General features: G+C 47.1%; 1 protein-coding gene across 8 annotated transcripts in view; it reads left to right on the top strand.

Moving 5' to 3' along the window:
- Positions 1–25: 25 nt before the first annotated feature.
- The window catches only part of TSC2 (TSC complex subunit 2), a 33,125-nt gene continuing 15,670 nt past the window's right edge, over positions 26–17,480 (top strand). Inside the window, exons 1-27 of one of the 8 annotated variants that reach the window (XM_051777689.1) lie at positions 33–66; positions 1,199–1,225; positions 1,633–1,790; positions 2,352–2,438; positions 3,020–3,130; positions 3,744–3,888; positions 4,027–4,144; positions 4,615–4,663; positions 5,036–5,161; positions 5,512–5,585; positions 5,955–6,081; positions 6,698–6,841; positions 7,067–7,204; positions 7,407–7,510; positions 8,301–8,382; positions 8,566–8,721; positions 8,835–8,951; positions 9,486–9,608; positions 9,869–9,975; positions 10,735–10,888; positions 11,601–11,723; positions 12,023–12,157; positions 12,664–12,853; positions 13,206–13,299; positions 13,800–13,902; positions 14,120–14,214; positions 16,703–16,834. In XM_051777689.1, the coding sequence (XP_051633649.1) occupies positions 1,653–1,790; positions 2,352–2,438; positions 3,020–3,130; positions 3,744–3,888; positions 4,027–4,144; positions 4,615–4,663; positions 5,036–5,161; positions 5,512–5,585; positions 5,955–6,081; positions 6,698–6,841; positions 7,067–7,204; positions 7,407–7,510; positions 8,301–8,382; positions 8,566–8,721; positions 8,835–8,951; positions 9,486–9,608; positions 9,869–9,975; positions 10,735–10,888; positions 11,601–11,723; positions 12,023–12,157; positions 12,664–12,853; positions 13,206–13,299; positions 13,800–13,902; positions 14,120–14,214; positions 16,703–16,834 (2,972 nt within the window). In that variant the 5' untranslated portion in view covers positions 33–66; positions 1,199–1,225; positions 1,633–1,652. Of the gene's footprint in view, positions 67–1,061; positions 1,226–1,632; positions 1,791–2,351; positions 2,439–3,019; positions 3,131–3,743; positions 3,889–4,026; positions 4,145–4,614; positions 4,664–5,035; positions 5,162–5,511; positions 5,586–5,954; positions 6,082–6,697; positions 6,842–7,066; positions 7,205–7,406; positions 7,511–8,300; positions 8,383–8,565; positions 8,722–8,834; positions 8,952–9,485; positions 9,609–9,868; positions 9,976–10,734; positions 10,889–11,600; positions 11,724–12,022; positions 12,158–12,663; positions 12,854–13,205; positions 13,300–13,799; positions 13,903–14,119; positions 14,215–16,702; positions 16,835–17,480 lie in introns of those variants that run through there. The other 7 variants (XM_051777700.1, XM_051777678.1, XM_051777667.1 and 4 more) reach the window with 7 other exon arrangements.

Genomic DNA, 17,480 nt, shown 5'->3' with positions numbered 1-17,480 from the left:
GCGGCACCGGGGCCGGGGGCCGGAGCGGAGCGGGCCGGGGGCAGCGGGGCCGGGCCGGGGCCGGGGGTGAGCGGCGGGGCCGGGGGCGCTGCCCGGGCCGGGGGGCGCGGGGGTCTGGCGGGGCTTAGGGGGAGTGTGGGGCAGCCCCCGGCCGGGGTGTCCCCGGTGTCCCCTGTGAGAGACCCCCGCTCTGTGTAGGGGGGGCTGTGGTGTGACCCCCGCTCTGTGTAGGGGGGGCTGTGGTGTGACCCCCGCTCTGTGTAGGGGGGGCTGTGGTGTGACCCCCGCTGTGTGTGGGGGGGGCTGTGGTGTGACCCTCGCTGTGTGTTGGGGTGGGGGGCTGTGGTGTGACCCTCGCTGTGTGTTGGGGTGGGGGGGCCGCGGTGACCCCCGGTGCGTGTCCCTAAGGGGTTGTGCCATGTCCCGGGGTGGTGGGCGGGGGATGTGGCGTGTCCGGGCTTGTTTGGGAGCATGGGGCGACAGTGTGCCATGGCCAGGGGTGTATTAGGGGCTGGGGGGGTCCCCCGGGCTGAGGCTGCGGTGTGACCCCCCGAGGCTGGGGATGGTGATGTGTCTCCGGGGGCGGTGGGCGTGGGACCCCAGTGTGCCCCAGGGTGATGGGCTGGGGGCTGTGTGTGTCCCCAAGGACGGTGGGCTGGGGGTCATGGTGTGTCCCTCGGGGTGGTGGGCTGGGGGCTGCAGTGTGACCCCTGGTGACACTGGGCGGGGGGCTGCAGTGACACTGGGCGGGGGGCTGCAGTGTGACCCCGAGGACAGCGGGCTGGGGAATGTGGTGTGTCCCTTTGGATGGTGGGCTGGGGCCCCAGTGCCCCCCACCAAGGAAGGTGTGTTTTGTCCCCTGGTGACGCTGGGCTGGAGGCTGTTTTGTCCCCTGGTGATGCTGGGCAGAGCTCCAGGGCGTGTCCCCTGGGATGCTGGGACAGGCTCTGCGGTGCATCCCCGGAGCACCAGTGATTGCTGTGCCCAGGGTGTGGGGGAGGCTGTGGGGCAGAGCCGGGGCTGTGTGGGGGTCTGTGCCCAGGGCAGGGGGCTGGGGCTGTGCCAGGAGCAGGGGTCCTGCTCCGAGTGGGGTTCTGGGGTCCCCAAGGGGCAGCAGGCTGTGGGGAGACAGTTTCTGGAGGATATCACTATAATGGCTGTGCTTGTTCTCGCCCCCCTCTTCCTCTTGCCATGGCAGCACTTGGATGTTCCAACGCTCAGATCTGTAAGTCCTTCCTCACGTCTGCTGCGTCCACATGTACTGTGCAGCGCTGTGTGCTTGGCCACTTTGGGCTGGGAACAAACATCCAGCTCACACCCTCCAAAAAGTGTGTGTGTGTTTGGTTATACTTCACAAGTTAGCTTGTGGGGTGGGGCTGGGCATTCAAGAGCTCCCAGAAATGGCACCCCAGAGCTCCGCATTCACCAGGGAGCTGCAGGATGCAGATGCCAAAGGCAGAAGCAGCACAGGCTTCTCACTGTTTTCTCAGTGTTGGGCTTCTCCCAAGTTTGAAAAGGCTTCAGTCAACACCAGAACTGTTTGGAAAAGCCCTGGTGTGACGCTGTTGTTGTTTTCTTGCTTAAACGTTCTCCTTGGGCCTCCCTTACAAGAACCCCGTTCTGTGTTTGCAGGGCCCCAGTGCTCGGCAGCAATGGCAAAGCCTCAGAGTAAGGATTCTGGACTGAAGGAGAAATTCAGGAACCTCCTGGGGCTGGGAACATCCCGGGGAAGTTCCAAGTCGTCGGAGGGCAAGCAGACAGAGTTTATCATCACTGCAGAAATACTCAAGGTGTGAGAAGTGAGCGGAGTAAAGGTGGGGAGAGTGCCTGGGTCACCCAAGCTCAGGGATCAGGAGGGCTTGCTCCTCCTCCTTGCTCTTTTGGCTCACAGTCTCTCTTGGATCATACCCTTTCTTGATCTCTCAACTCACTCTCTAGTGAAATGGATGTAAAAATCACCTGCTTTGCAGCTCCAGCATTTTAGTTATCCAGTGTTTGAATGTTTTGGAGATACTTGATAGGATGGTGGTGTCTCACATCAGGTTATAAGGTGTTTCCCTGTTCCCCTCTTTTCTATACTCTGTGCCCAGTGAAGTCTCTGTGGTGGCATTCTGAACAAGCTGGGAACTCTTTCTGTTTTATAAAAACCTTACAGTTCTGTGGAAAGTAAAAATAAAATAAAATAATTGATTCCAGTAATTGGTACAGCAAGTCTGTAAGTAGAATATTTGGCACACAAGGAGGAAAACACAAAAAAAAAGGAAGAAGGAGGCCAGAATTCCTTCTCCCCTTGGAGAAAGGGGTGTTGCCAGTAGGATAAATTGTTAGGTTATTTCTCCATTTCTTTCCAGGAACTGAGCATAGAATGTGGATTGAGTAACAGGATACGAGCAATCGGTCAGATTTGTGAAGTGGCAAAAACCAAAAAAATTGAAGAGGTGAGTTCCAGAGTAAGAACTGAATTCCAGAGTGAGTAACTGAAGAGGTAAGTTCCAAGAGTACTGGAAAGATGGAAATTTAAGCAGCAGCTTTTAACGTATCATAAGAGGCTCCTGTAGTTTAGACTGCCTTTTAAAATTGACAGTCCCAGGGGCTGGTTTGTGCTGTCCAGAGCTGTAAAAGGAAATGAGTCTTGTCCAACCTACCAGCTCTGGAGCAGAGAGGATGGAGCTGATGGGCTTCCTGGGCTGACCGGAGGGACAATGCTGTGAATATTCAGGGCAGTTCGTGGAAGATGATGTTAAGAGGGGTTTTCTGTCTCCTTCTGGCTGCTAATAAACAGCCTCAAATTGTTTTTGAACTCATCTGGTAGATGGGTGAAGGTTTCTGCACAAATCTTCCCACTGAAGTGAGGGAACGAGGAACTTCAGTTCCTGGGGTGCAACTTGTCACGTAGGACGGGATTTGGTGTCTCATGGCTTTCATCCCCGGATTCATTCATTGCCATAATTAATGACTGACCTACTGGCCAAAGATGCCAGGAAAAGCTGAGCTTTCCTGCTGTGTCCTGTGTTCCCAGCACGCCGTGGAAGCCATCTGGAAGGTGGTGGCTGACATGCTGCAGCCGGAGCGTCCGGCCGAGGCCAGGCACGCTGTGCTTCACCTGCTCAAGTCCATCGTTCAAGGACAGGTGAAAACAACCAACCTGGGGAAGGAACACTGACTTAAGCTGGGCTTTGTGCAGAGGAGGAACGTAAAAAATACTGGGCGTCTCTTTTCTACGGGTTTTTGTATTTCTTATTTTGGTTGTGCTTCGTAAATGGGAAGAGGAAGTGTTTTAATTTAAGTCTTGGTTTGACCTCATAGCAGAACTTGTCATACAACTTGTAGAAAGCTTTTCTGGTTTGGGGCAACATTCTTGAAAAAGAGGAAATAATTTGTGTTAAGTTCAGCATAATTCAGCAAATTTTACATAGTCTTTGCCCAGACCTTCTAGTCCCAGTCTGCAGCTGGTTTTGATGTTTCAGCATGTTAGGTATCCAAGAGGTTCTGGGTGAGACACTTTTCTAGCCTGGCCAAGTTCAGCATACTGTGAATTCTTCAGATTTCACAATGTGCTGCACAAACATGAGGCTGGATTAGCTCAAAATTGTAGTTTTCAGTGTTCTGGAAAAGCAGGGGTGGATGCTTATGAAAAAAGTAGGCATTGGTTCAATAAAAAAATATAATTTCAAGCATGAGGATTGCTGATGTAAACCTTGATAATGTCCAGGCCTTAACCCCCTCCCTTTTTTCCTTTGAAGGGTGAGAGATTAGGGATCCTCAGAGCCCATTTTTTTAAGGTTATTAAGGACTATCCCTCCAATGAAGACTTGCACGAGCGGCTCGAAGTGTTCAAGGCCCTGACAGAGAACGGACGATACATCACCTACTTAGAAGAAGAGTTGGGTGAGCATTGTCCCTCCCCCTCCTCAATTTGGTGGGAATAAGTCAAGGGACAGACATCCAGTGATAAGACAAAAAGGCAGTGATATCGTTTCTGGGTAGAAAGCATGTTGTAACATGCTTTTTTTCCCCTTTCTTTAGCTGATTTTGTCCTACAGTGGATGGATGTTGGTTTGACTTCTGAGTTCCTCCTGGTTTTAGTGAACCTGGTGAAATTCAATAGCTGCTATCTGGAAGGCTATGTAGCTGACATGGTCCAGTAAGTTGGTTTTTTAACTCGTATGTGCTTATTCTTGGTAAATTAGAGGAGAAAGTTGTAGATCAATATAAAGAGTTTTTTTAATCCCATCTGGATTTGTTTCATTCCAGGCCGTACCTGACATTTCTGACAAATATTTGATTTTCAATTCTTCCAGTGTCCGGATCTGTTGTAGTTTAACTAAATGTGCTTTTCCTATTTCATGGGGCAGACCTGGTTGCATTGCTTAGTCTCACAAAGGGCCCGTGCTGTTGCATTAGTACAGACCTGCTGAGTTGCATTTAAATGCCACTTTAACTTTATAAAGAGATTGTAGTGCTCAGTGTCTCAGAGAGTGTTACCAACATTGCCACAGGAAGGGGAACGATGAGTTAAATAACATGGCAATTAACCTGTCTGTTTTGTCTCTTTGTAATTTGCCTAAAATCATATGAAGCAAGCAATTAAAATTAAATGTTCTTTCCTAACAGCAAGATCTGCCTCTTGTGCATTCAGACTTCATCATCTGTGGACATAGAGGTCAGTGGTTTGTGTCTCTTTTTGTACTTTAGAATTCTTTGAAATTCTTTGTGGCTTCTACAAACAAAATTAGATCATCAGACTCTTGGTTTATTCCCATCTTTCAAGAGAGTTGGTACAAGATTTTACTATTTGTAAGCCATTGGATTTCACACACCAATAATAATTTTATTTATTTTAAACCAAACAGAGCATTGATCAATTCGATAAGTGAATCAATTTTTCAACAGAGCTTTTTAGAGAGGAAAAAAACCCAAAAATATCTTCATCCTTTTTGACTTCCAGAGTATTTTTTTGGGTCTGCCAATGAGCATTTAACCTGCTTTGTTGGTAGAGAAATGTGTAACCATTTTGTCTTTCCCTTTCTCAAAGATTTCCTTGCAAGTCCTCGACGCAGTTGTTTGCTACAACTGCCTGCCCTCAGAGAACCTGCCCGTGTTCATCATCACTCTGTGCCGTACCATCAACGTGAAGGAGCTCTGCGAGCCCTGCTGGAAGGTCAGAACCTCCTGCCTGGTTTGTTTTTTGATGGATTCACTGGTTTGGCCTCATGGATGAAGTGTCAGTTGTGCCTGGGCACATCTGCTATCAACTTCAGTTTGGTTTTAAGGGTAAATTAAAAATTGCTAAAGTATTAATGGATCAGCATGTTGTTAGTGTGAGTCCTGCCACGTCCGTGGAGTTCACCCCTGGGTTCCTCTCAGCTTATGTGCCAGGTTTCTGTCGTGGCATGGAAAGGGCTGGACACATTTATTTACCAAACACAGCACAACTGGCCAGCTAAATGCATATTTAGGCTCTGAGTGTTTTAACAAGTAGATATTCAGGTGTTCTCTTTGAATTTGCAGCTCATGCGCAACCTCTTGGGAACTCATCTGGGCCACAGTGCCATCTACAACATGTGCAGGATCATGGAAGACAGGTAAGGAGGAAAAATTCCTCACAAACCCCAGGAGTTCAGTAGAGGTCCTGTTGAGATAGGTGAGGAGTCAGAGACCTCAGTAGAAGAAGCTGAAGGTTCTGGTGCTTAGAAATTAATTCCCTTCCTAGTTAATTAATTAATTCCCAGCAGTTATGCTGCTGAAGTGCTCATTTTGGGCCTTTCTGAATTTAATTTTCCTCTGTTTAAAGTTGTGTTGGAGATTTTGGGCTTTTCGTGTTTGTCAACTGCTGTGTGAGCCCTGATGTGTAAGAGCTGGGAATTCCTGTTGGGGCAGTGTGTGTTCCTGTTGACTTTGTGAGCCCAAATAATTGTAGTATGGTCTGAAACTTGCCTTCCCTGTGTTCTCAGAGCCTACATGGCAGACGCAGCGCTGCTGAGAGGGGCCGTGTTCTTCGTGGGGATGGCTCTGTGGGGAGCTCATCGCCTCAATTCCCTCAAGAACTCCCCAACTTCGGTGCTGCCTTCCTTCCTCAAGGTAGGATGGGATGCTGGGGGAACTTTTAAGTCAGTTGTACAAATTTAGAACAACAAATATGGTCCCCTACACCAGAGATCTTTGTAGGGCCGGAAGATGAGAAGGAGAAATTGGGTGCAGGGTGAAGCAGGGAGAAACAGTGAAACAAGAGGATTTAAGTCTTGGAGCTGAGGCATCCTCCTGGAATATCTTTTTTGGCTGGAAAAGCAAAGTCTGAATTCTTTTTAGCAAATATCTACATTGTAGGTACTTTAGCTTTCACTCTTTCCAGTGTGTGGTACAAAAAGTGAGGGACAGTGTCTTCAGGGACAGCCTCAGAGCTCTCAAAACTTCCTCATCCAGGTGCCTCAAGCAGGAATTACTGGCTTGAACTCCTGTGTCTGCGTGTAGGATGGGGCTGTGTTTGACATCTGAAAATCCAGCTGAATACAGGAGTGCAGAAATCCTCTTGAGAAAACTGTTCTTTGCTGTGTTCTTTGTGTGTAGGGACTTGAATATATTTATCTCAGGCCTCCAGGCTAATTTCCTAATTAATAAGGCGTGTTTCATTTGAATTAAGAGGCTTTCTGAGCACTACTTTCCAGCTGTTCAGTGACTGAAATGCTTTGTGTCCCAGGCCATGACGTGTCCCAATGCAGTTGTGTCTTACGAGATAGTTCTGTCCATAACACGCCTGATAAAGAAATATGGGAAGGAGCTGCAAGCTGTGACCTGGGATATCCTTTTGGACATCATGGAGCGACTGCTGCAGCAGCTGCAGGTGGGTGTTGAGCCTGTCTTGGTGGGCTCTCATTCCAAAGGCTTTGCCATAGATTTTTTTGCAAGTTACTCTCCTGTTTCTACACTCCAGTGAACTTGGAGGCTGAGGAAGCTTTAGCCCAGTTCTCACTGCTGTGCTTCTCAACTGAGTTTTCTGTTTGTATTTAAAATTAACACTTTCCAGTAAGGTAGAACTCTTTCAGGGATGGTGTTATCTCTGTTTCAGAGTCTGGAGAGCCAAGAACTTAAGTCCATTGTACATGATCTTTTGACTACAGTGGAAGAACTCTGTGACCAGAATGATTTCCATGGTTCTGAAGAGAGATTTTTTGAGCTGGTGGAAAAATGTGCTGATCAGAGACCAGTAAGGCTTTATTAATGTCCTCCTTTGTTGCCAGTTGAATCTATTCTGTTACAGCTTAAAATTTGGGAGTCCTAAAATAGCAGATGGTCAGAAAATCCCAGCAAGGACTTCCATGAGCCTTTTCTCAGGGTGGGGTTGGGAGAATGGATATATTGTGTTTGCTTATACACTAAAAGAATAATTCTTGATCTTTCCATGAAAGGAATCTTCTGTATTAAACTTGATAACATACAGAGCTCAGTCCATCCATCCTGCCAAAGATGGCTGGATTCACAACCTGCAGCTGTTAATGGAGAGATTCTTCAGGTAGGAAATCATAATTTGTGAACTAATTTTTAAGAAGCACTTTGAAGTGTTTCTTGCCACCTTTTCATGTTAGAGAATTTTGTTTTCTGAAGTTCTAACGTTCTGAAGTTCCAAGTTAGTAAATGACAGCTTAGAAGTGTGGTAGTCCCAGGGCACAGTACATGAAAGGATTTATTTAACAGGATAAAAGCTTTCCACTAAGTTATTTATGGTGCTTTTTCCCCCCTTTATCTCCATTGGATTCTACTCCAATTAGCTTAGGCAGTTGTGTTCCAGTCCACAGCACTTTGTAGTTCTGACACCAAACAAGATTTTCCTGTTAAGCATCAGGATTGCATATGGTTATTCAGTATTCCAGTTATCTGGTTTTGAATTGGTGCTCCTAAAAGGGTTCTGTGCTCTAAAATATCAACATGCAGCAATAACAAACTTGTGTCTCCTCTGTGAAATGCTGCCAAAGAGCAGCTCTTCCTCAGTGCCATGTGTTTGGTTTTAAATTTGCTCACCAGAGCACTTGTTCTTCTGACATGTGCTTCCTAGTTTGGATTGGAAATGGGTAAACTGCAATTACAGGTCTCCAGAAGTAGTAAAAGCTGAACTGGGATCTGAATTTCCAATAGTTCTTGAATCTGATTTTGTATGTAGGGACATCAGTTGAAGGCTCAGCTGATCTCTCACTGTTACTGTTCCTGCTCTGAAGTTTCTTATTTTACTTTACTTTCCTTTTCCCTCTTCCCTAAGTGTCAGCAACCTCATTTTGCTCATTCTGAATTTGCTCTTCCCATTTTAGGAATGAGAGTCGTAGTGCTGTTCGAATTAAGGTTCTGGATGTCCTGTCCTTTGTGCTGAGCATTAACAGACAGTTCTATGAGGTGTGTGTTTACCTGTTTCTGATGACCACATGTGAGGTCTCAGGTGGGTGGGAAAGGGGCACATTTCCAGGTGGGCTCCAGGTCCTCTCTGCTGGGGAGTGGATGCACAAAACTGTGCTTGAAATCTTGTACACACAGCTGACAGCAACATGTCAGGGCTTATGAAGGTCTGTCCTCTTGCAGGAGGAGCTGATAAACCTGGTGGTGATCTCTCAGCTGGCTCACATTCCAGAGGATAAAGACCACCAGGTCCGAAAACTGGCCACTCAGCTGCTCGTGGACCTGGCTGAGGGCTGCAACACTCATCACTTCAACAGCCTGCTGGATATCATAGAGAAGGTGAGCACTGCCAGCTGGGATGACCTGCTGTGGGCTTTCCTCACCTTCCAGGATGGACAGAAAGGAAAGGTGTGGTGCAGATTTAAACCATGTGCTACTTTTCTTTTTGAAAGGTGGCTGCACATTCTCTCTCATCTCCTTCTGAACTGGAAGAGAGGGACTTGCTGTCATATTCAGCTTCTCTGGAGGATGTCAAAACAGCAGTTCTTGGGCTCTTGATAATTCTTCAGGTAAATACTCCAGAGCATTAAACATATTGTTCATAATAATCTTCTGCTGGACAAGGCTTGTTAGATAACTGTTCCTCCACTGTTAAATAGTCTGACTTTTTTTAAAACTATATAATGTGTTAACTGTTGTTTTGGTCATTCCTTTTGCTTTTGGATGCTGTAGGACTGTTTGCTAAATGTTTTACTTTCTTAATTTCCATTATACAAGGATTATGAGCACATTTTCATGTGGAGAGCAGATGTTCGTAAATTAGCAGAAAAGAAGAGTTCATAACCTTGAATAGATTCATTGTGTTTGGTTGGGGTGTTCTGAGCTGTGGTTAAACAGTTGTGAAGAGCAGGTTGTTCCTGCCAGTGCCCCTCTGGAGCAGACAGGGTTGCTCTGGAGCCTGCAGAGGTCCTTTCCAGAGCCATCTGTTCACCTCGCATTCAGGATCAAGTTTTTGCTGCATTCCTCTTGGGATTCTCAGTGCAGACACACATTTCTGACTGGGTAACGAGTGTCCTTCTGCTGTGTGTCTGTGTCCCTGTCAGACCAAGCTGTACAGTTTGCCCTCCAGCCACGCCATGCGGGTGTACGAGATGCTGATCCAGCACGTCCAGCGCCACTACATCTACTCCTACAGCCTGCCCGTGGCCAGCAGCATCAGGCTGCAGGTAGGAACAGGCCCCCGTGCTCTCAGGGCCAGAGCTGTGTGCTCTCTGGGGAATTCCTGGCTGGCAGGTGGGGTAGGTGTGTTCTAGACCTTGCCAGATGAAGAATGAAATGTTTCTTGGCTCATAGAAGTGTGTAAATGTATTGTAGCCGTGGCACCTCTTAAAAATCCCTGTCTACTTGTAAAAAGGTCATGTGGGGAGGTGGGAGAGTATTCCCCTGGCTGGGGGTTTGATTGACTGCAGTGTCTTCCCTGTTCCAGGTATTTGATTTCCTGCTGATGCTCCGAGCTGACTCCCTCCACCGCCTTGGCCTTTCCAACAAGGATGGAGCAGTGAGGTTCAGCCCCTACTGCCTGTGTGATTTTGTGTAGGTTCCTCACTGTGTTAAGCAAAAGAATCCCAACGTGGTTTAGGTTGGAAGGGACCTTTAAAGCTCATCTCTTTCCTACCCCCTGCCGTGGGCTGGGACACCTTCCACTAGACCAAGCCCCATCCAACCTGGCCTTGAACACATCTTAATTGACTTGTTTATTTAAAAAGAAGCCCTGTTTTTCAAACTATTTGGGTTTTTTTGCACGAGCTTAATGTTTGCCACTGATGGGCTTAATGGCCCATCAGTAGCAATCTGTAGGCTTTCTTTATCTTCCAAACCAGTTACAACTTAGGATTGTCTGAACCAATAACTCTTTAGTAAATTGTTCTTACAAATCACTTGCCTGCAGGGCTCTCAATCTCAGACGTGAAATCTATGTTCCTGCTCACAAAACTATTTGCAATTTCCTGCCTCAAGCCAGTTTTCACATTGAGTTTCAATCTGATGATTGGTACAAATCTGATTATTTTTAATTTTATAGCTTGTCTAAAGTTCTCTGTGTAACACCCTCCCAAATATACCTTTCTAAACTTGCTACAGGCCTGGATAGAAAAATCCTTCACCTGACCAGATGAACTCATTGCTGTATTCTACTGGGCAATCCTGTTTGTTTTTTTTTTAAATTGAAAATGAAATTTATATTATTGTTTGGTCTTTAAACTGGCTACCGAATAGGGCAGCACTGTAGTTTACCTGTTCTGAGCTTGATTTTATGTTACATTACATGTGTTTTTCTCCCTTTCCATGTTGTAGAGAGGCAGAGAAGAGGGCTGCTGACAAAAAGCCCCCTGGCACACTCTCTCCACCTTCAGGCAGCCCCAGCGTGCCTTCCCAAAATGCCACCATCCGGATTGGGCATCTTCCCTACTCCATGGTCTTCGGTGTCCTCCTGCAGTGCTTGAAGCAGGTACGTCCACCCTTGTCATCTTTGTGTCCCCTTAAACCAGCTGGCTGGGGAATTCTACCCCAAAATTTCTAAATAAGGTCTGAAAAGCAATTTCTTCTCCTTCTTGGCCAGAGTCTGAGTGTAACTGTGAAGCTTCACAGCCACCAGTGGGAGCAGCAGTTCAGCTCTTCAGAAAATAAGCACACCTTTCATTTCACTGCTTCAGAGCAGACAGGGGCAAAAAAATGTGCTTGTTAAACAAGATTAAACAAGTCATCCTGTTTCTGAAAGGGCATTTGAAAGTTCCATCCTACTGGAGGTTTTTGAGGTGTTTTGAGAATTGATGGATGTTTCGGTCACTAATAAGCTGTGAATATAAATTGTTCCTGAGGGTGGAATTGGACACGGTTCTGTGTGAGGGGTTGGCTGGCTTCTGGAAGCTAATTTGTGCTGGTGCTTAAGAGAATTGAATTCTGGCTCTGTCTTGTTGAGCTCTGCCAGATCTGGATACAATTTCTCTTCCAGTTTGTGGTGCCAATGTTGCACCTAGAGCTGAGTGACAGACAGGGAGAAACTTGTGACAGCTAAATACCACTTCTTTTTCTGGAGCTGCCATGACAAGACCCACATCTGCCTAGGAAATGGCACGTTGTCTGGAATTTGATTGATCTTACTTTCAAACTGAACTGAAATCACACAAAAATTTCAACTTTAGCGTTTTCTTTCTTTGCAGGAGACAGACTGGAAGGTGTTGAAGTTGGTTCTCAACAAATTACCCGAATCCCTCCGCTATAAAGTGCTGTTTTTAACCTCTCCTTGTAACATTGACCTCCTGGCCTCTGCGCTGAGCTACATGGTAATGCCACTGATGCACGGTCACCATGGCCTTGGTTTGCTTGGGAGTTGGCTGGGGTTTGTTTTTAGAGTGTTTTTCTGTCTGCAGTCTGATATTTTAAAGATGAGCAGGCTGTTTGTCAATCCTCACTCACCTTCTCTTTTGTGAGGGTCCTTTTAGGTACAGAGTAGGTAATAATGAGTGTTCTTTATATATATATATGTGCACATGTGTGAAAAGGGAGCTATGGCAGTGCCTGTCTGCTGCCTTTTAGAGAGTGTTTTTAGTGTGCAGTGCCCTGAGTGGCTGTGATGTGTCAGCTCACAGACAAGAAGACCACAGACCGGCTCCACGGAACCCCAGAAGGCTTTTCCCGCACTGATTTGCACCTGGCTGTGGTCCCAGTGCTGACAGCATTGATATCTTACCATAACTACCTGGACAAAGCTAAGCAGGTATGGGGGAGGTAGGAGGGTGTAAGAGGTTGGGGCCTGAGCCTGTAGAGAGAGCATTTTCTGTATGAGCTTATTAGGACACAGAGAGGAAGGTAGCACTGCCCTTTGCTGTTAGGAAAAGCTGCATCTACTGAATTTTGGGGTGGGATCAGGGGGAAAAAGTACTTTGCTAACTCCATGCAGAATTAGCTGCCTGGTCAGGTGGATTCACTGCTCACCTGTTCCCCCTTGCACTTTACTCTCTGCAGTAAGACCATTATGACCCCAAAATTCTGCTGAATCAGAAGCTTAAATATTAATGTCTAAACTGTCTGCTCAATTAAAGTCCCACGTTAAGATTTTGGCCTATAATACATGGAGCTCTCTGTAAGGCTCTGTGTTAGAATTCCGGTGTGTCAGACAGGCCTTGCAGGCTGTTCTGGAATGCTGACTGGAGTCAGGAGATGGTGCAGCAGGGATTTTCTGTTTTCCTGTGTTAAGGCTTTGTTTCCTGTCCCCTCTTGCAGCGTGAGATCGTGTACTGCCTGGAGCATGGGCTGATCTATCGCTGTGCCAACCAGTGTGTGGTGGCACTGTCAGTCTGCAGTGTGGAGATGCCCGACATCATCATCAAGGCACTCCCTGTCCTCATAGTCAAATTAACCCACATTTCTGCCACAGCCAACATGGCAATCCCTCTCCTAGAATTCCTGTCAAGTAAGTTGTGATGTTCTTCTCCTTTTGGCCTTCTATAGTTGTGCTGTTTGTGCTGAATGAGGGTATTTTGATTGTGTTGGTCATATGGACTGCACTGTAAGGGTTTCAGTGATGCCCTTGCTCCATCCTCCAGACATAAATGTTTGATCAGCTCTTGTTTGTTACTGGTTTTCTATTTAAAGCACTTGCACTGAAGAGAGAGACATACTCTGTATAGTGCAGCCATTGTGCTACTTCCATGTCAGCCAGTCATTTAGAAGAAACAAAATACTTCAAATTAAACTGAGTTGTGATGTTGAATGGTTTGTGTTCAGTCCACACCTGTGTTGGTTTTCTTGTTGAACTGTTCCAGCTCTGGCCAGGCTGCCTCACCTGTACAGGAACTTCGCAGCAGAGCAGTACGCGAGCGTGTTTGCCATCTCCCTGCCCTACACAAACCCCTCCAAGTAAGGCCACAGTAAATGTGCTGCTTCCTCCTCTCTAAAATTAACAGTATAGAGATGACTTTCTTGTAGTACTTGGCTCAAGGTTGTTTATAGGATATTGCTCATTCTGGTGTCTTCAGGCTTGTCCTGAAGAAGGGACATTTCTTCCATGTGATGCCCTGGCACAGGTTGCCCAGAGAAGCTGTGGCTGCCCCATCCCTGCAAGGGTCCAAGGCCAGACTGGATGGGGCTTGGAACAACCTGGGCTAGTGGAAAGTGTCCCTACCCATGGCAGGGGGGTGGAATGAGATGATCTTTAAGGTCCCTTCAAACTCAAACCACTTGAGGATTCCGTGATACGATTCTATGACGTGGTCACCTTGGACAAAATACCCGTTTTTCTTGAACAGAACTTTTGAGGGTTTTCTTTTTCTTTATATTTGGAGTAGGGAAAGGATGAGGTCTGTTTCTCAGATTGAAACATGCTGCATTAAGCTCTGGAGGTGTTTCTGCTGTTCCAGGTTTAACCAGTACATCGTTTGCCTGGCCCACCACGTGATCGCCATGTGGTTCATCCGCTGCCGCCTCCCCTTCCGCAAGGACTTCGTCCCCTACATCACCAAGGTAATGGGCACAGCTCAGTCCAGCAGCACAGAGTAAAAGGGATGGCTTACAAAGTGATTGAGGACTTTAAAGGTTCTGTTTGAAGTAAGAAAAAAAATCTACTTCTCAACATCTCTTTTCAAACTGCCCGTGAGCTCTCGTGCGTCGGCTTGGCCTTGCAGACTTTGAACTGCCCGTTGTGGCCACTGACACTGTCCCCTCTTGTCCCCACGGGCAGGGTTTGCGCTCCAACGTGCTCCTCTCCTTCGATGACACCCCTGAGAAGGACAGCTTCAGGGCTCGCAGCACGAGCCTCAACGAGAGGCCAAAGAGGTAAATTCCCTCGGAGCCCAGCAGGGCCTGTGTTCCCTGCTCTCTGCTCACACCCTTCCCTGTGTTTCTCTGAAGGAGGCTGGGTCTGGTTATCCAAAATGTGTCAGTGCAGTAAGCAAGGAAAGTAAACCTCTTTAGGTCAGGGGATTGGGGCAAGACAAGCAGGTTGGTGGGGAGTTGGGATCAAACCAGGCTTGGAAGCCTTTGCAGTGAGGTGTGGGGCTTTGTGGTGCTAATTTTTGAAAATCAGCAGTTCTTTCAGGTTGATGTGTGTCAGTACAGTGTTACCAGAAATAACAGGGTAGGGTGGTACCAGAAGGAACAGAATCCCATGTTCATATGGATTGTGTGAACTCCTTTCATAACTGATCTGTAACGACTGATTTTTAAATGATTGCCAGAGAATTGGTTGTGATCAGCAACCTGGATAAATTAGAGAGCCAGTGCTGTGTTTTCCATGATGTTCCCTGTTGGGTCAGTGCACTGGCTGGCACAAAACTGCCTTCTGTCTGTCTGGATGTCCTGATCCCTTTTTATTTTTTCATTTTGAAGCCCTCATGTCAGTTTTGGCAAAGCCTCTAATTAGAAGTCAGAGCATATCTCTCCAGCAGTCTTTCAGAGCAGCCTTTTGCATATTCCTTGGAAGGCATTCAGGGTTTCTCCAGCGTCCTTTTACCTGCAGGGATTACCTAAATTGGTTCACTTAACTTGCTTCAGTGTTCTGAGAAGTGAGCACATGGTGGCATCTGAACCCTGGAAAGTGCCTCTACTTTAACTGCAAGGCTCAAGGAGAGTCTTGCACTGAAGAAACACCATCCCTGCCCTAATGCTGCAGCTGTAAACCCTGTGTTGTGTTTTGTCTCTCCCACCTCCTCCTCTTTCATCCAGAAACTTGGAAGAGAAGCCTTTTGACACTCATCTCTCCAATTAGAATTTCAACTAATCTTTTTTTTTTTCCTTTTTTTCCCCCAAAAAACCCCTGTTAAATTCTACCAGGTTGGAATACTACTGTGTCTAAAGGCTTTTGCTGGATGACTTTGCACAGGGGTCTCTGCTGAAGAGTGTGGGCTGTACTCAGGCAGTGACCTGAAGCACTGGAATGGCAGGATGCCACTGCCTCTGGGTCTGGCTGAGCTTGGATTCTGGCCGGGGGAGAGAGGAAATGGCTTGGAGCAGATATATTTCCTTGCTTGAGAGGCTTCTGTGCTTGGTTCTGTCTCCTTGAGCCCAAAGAATGAGCATTCCCAAGCCCTAGCTGAGGTACTGGGTGTTCCAAGAGATCACATTCCCAATGGTTCCCAGGGCTTCTGGATGTCCTGATGCTGGTGGAGGTGATGGTTTCCCAGTGTGGGCCTGTGCTCTCTGCAGCACATCCCCAGTGGTGGCCAAAAGTGATCTGAGAGAGGTTGTTGGGAGAAGGACAGATAAATTCTACTCCCTGCAGGTGGCAAACTGAGATGTACTAACTCACTGAAAGGAGGATGGCAAATAAACTGTGGTTAGAAAGAGCCAGAAGGGTTAAGTCAGTGTCTGCATTTTACACACGGGGGTGGGAACTGCTGGACCAACTGTTCTGTCCAAAGCCTGGTGAGCATCTCAGTGACTAATTAAAAGTGCCTCTTAGATCTTAATTGCTGTCATCTCCCACATGTGGTTGGCACTTGACAGTGTGAACACCAATTTCCTCTCTGCTCCAGTTGAAAGTCAAGTGGGTTACCTGGAGCCCCTGGAATTAAGCAGCTGGTTTGGCAAAGAAGCATCACAGAGTCTACAGCAGCCAAGGGGGTGTTTGCTGGCTGTGCAGTGTGGGAAGGGTCTCGTGTGGGTGGGCTGAGTGTCCCCAGTGCCTCGAGCTGAGCTGGGGAGCACCTCTGAGAGGCCCTGGGTGTGTTGTGACTGGGGTGAAAGCTCAGATTTGAACCAGGCCTGGCAGAGACAGAGATGGGTGACGTGTTCCTGTGTCTCTTAGAAAAACCTGCTCCTACCTGGTGTAGGTAAAGCACTTTAGGATCTGTGGACGTCCTCAGGTGTTTAGTTGTGCTGAGATGATGAGCTGGGGCAACACAAGATGTGGTTGAACTGCACAAAACTTCTCAGCCTTGAGGAGTTTGTGCCCAGTGAGCCCTCAGGTGCCTTTGGTGAACAGCTCAGTATTCCAACTCTCATTTCAACCAGTTTTTTTCTTTTAGCTTGTACTAATTTCATTTGTTTTGTAGCACATTTAAAAATCTTGTTTTCAAAATGTGGTTTGTCTTTTTAATGCTTTCGGCTCTGCTTGTTTGTACATTTTAATTTTTTTTCTGTTTCCCTTTTTTTTTCCCCCCCCTTTTTTTTTTTTTTCTTTTTTTGGCATTTGTTTTTGTTTTCCATCACCCTGCCGGGATCCCCCAATATTGACCCCGTGACTGTGACCTTTCAACCTACATCCCTACAATGGTTTCCTCCCTTCCTGTGACCTCTTTTGGGGGCTTGGTGCTTCTCCACATAGTAGTTTAAGACTAGCCAAAAATGCAAAGCAAGGCTTGAATAACTCTCCTCCAGTGAAAGAGCTGAAAGAACCCTCTGCAGTTGATGCCTTCCGGTCCCGCAGCATCAGTGTGTCTGAACATGTGGTCCGCAGGTAGAGGCACTTTGAATGGGGACAGTCCAAGAGCAACTGAGCCCTTGGAGGTTTTCCTGCAGGGGTGGGTGGTAGCAGGGGGGATTTGCATGTGGGATGCTTGCATGACTCTGGTACCCAACCAAAATCTGGCCTTGGCCCCAGCGGAAGGTTTGGGGTGTCCTGTGGCTTCCCAAGGTGGGATGTTGGGCTGTCACATCACACCCCGTGTGTGTGTGTGTGTGGTTACTTTGCCGCGTTCTCTGGTGCTACAGCGACGAAAAATTGTGGTTTCAAAGTAAAGATGGTGAAGGGGGGGGAAAAAACCAAAAAAAAACACCAAAAAAAGAGGAAAAAGGTTGCATTCTGTGCAAGTGAGAGATCTGGTTACAACTGACTAAAACTTGAGCCTTCCAAGTAGACTTGCCCCACTTTGGAGACACTTTGGAAGCTCTGCAAAGTTATATAGAGACCTTCCTCCCAGCCTAGAAGGAACAGTCCTGGCCTCAGTTTAGGATTTTTTGGTTGAGGTAAAGGAGCTGATGGAAGTATTCAGGTCTCCAATAAGATGCTATGAAAACCTGAATTTGTCTTTCCACAGAGCAGTGAAGGGTGTGCTCAGCCCATGGGAAGCTGTTGCTTTCACAACTAAAGAAAACAAGATTTG

This window comes from Manacus candei, unplaced genomic scaffold (assembly GCF_025592945.1).
Source record: "Manacus candei isolate 608988 ecotype Guabito, Panama unplaced genomic scaffold, ASM2559294v1 h1tg000002l, whole genome shotgun sequence".
In the NCBI taxonomy this organism is placed as follows: domain Eukaryota; kingdom Metazoa; phylum Chordata; class Aves; order Passeriformes; family Pipridae; genus Manacus; species Manacus candei.
The sequence above is the reverse complement of the archived record's forward strand: the minus strand, read 5'-3'. Positions and strand labels throughout refer to the sequence as shown.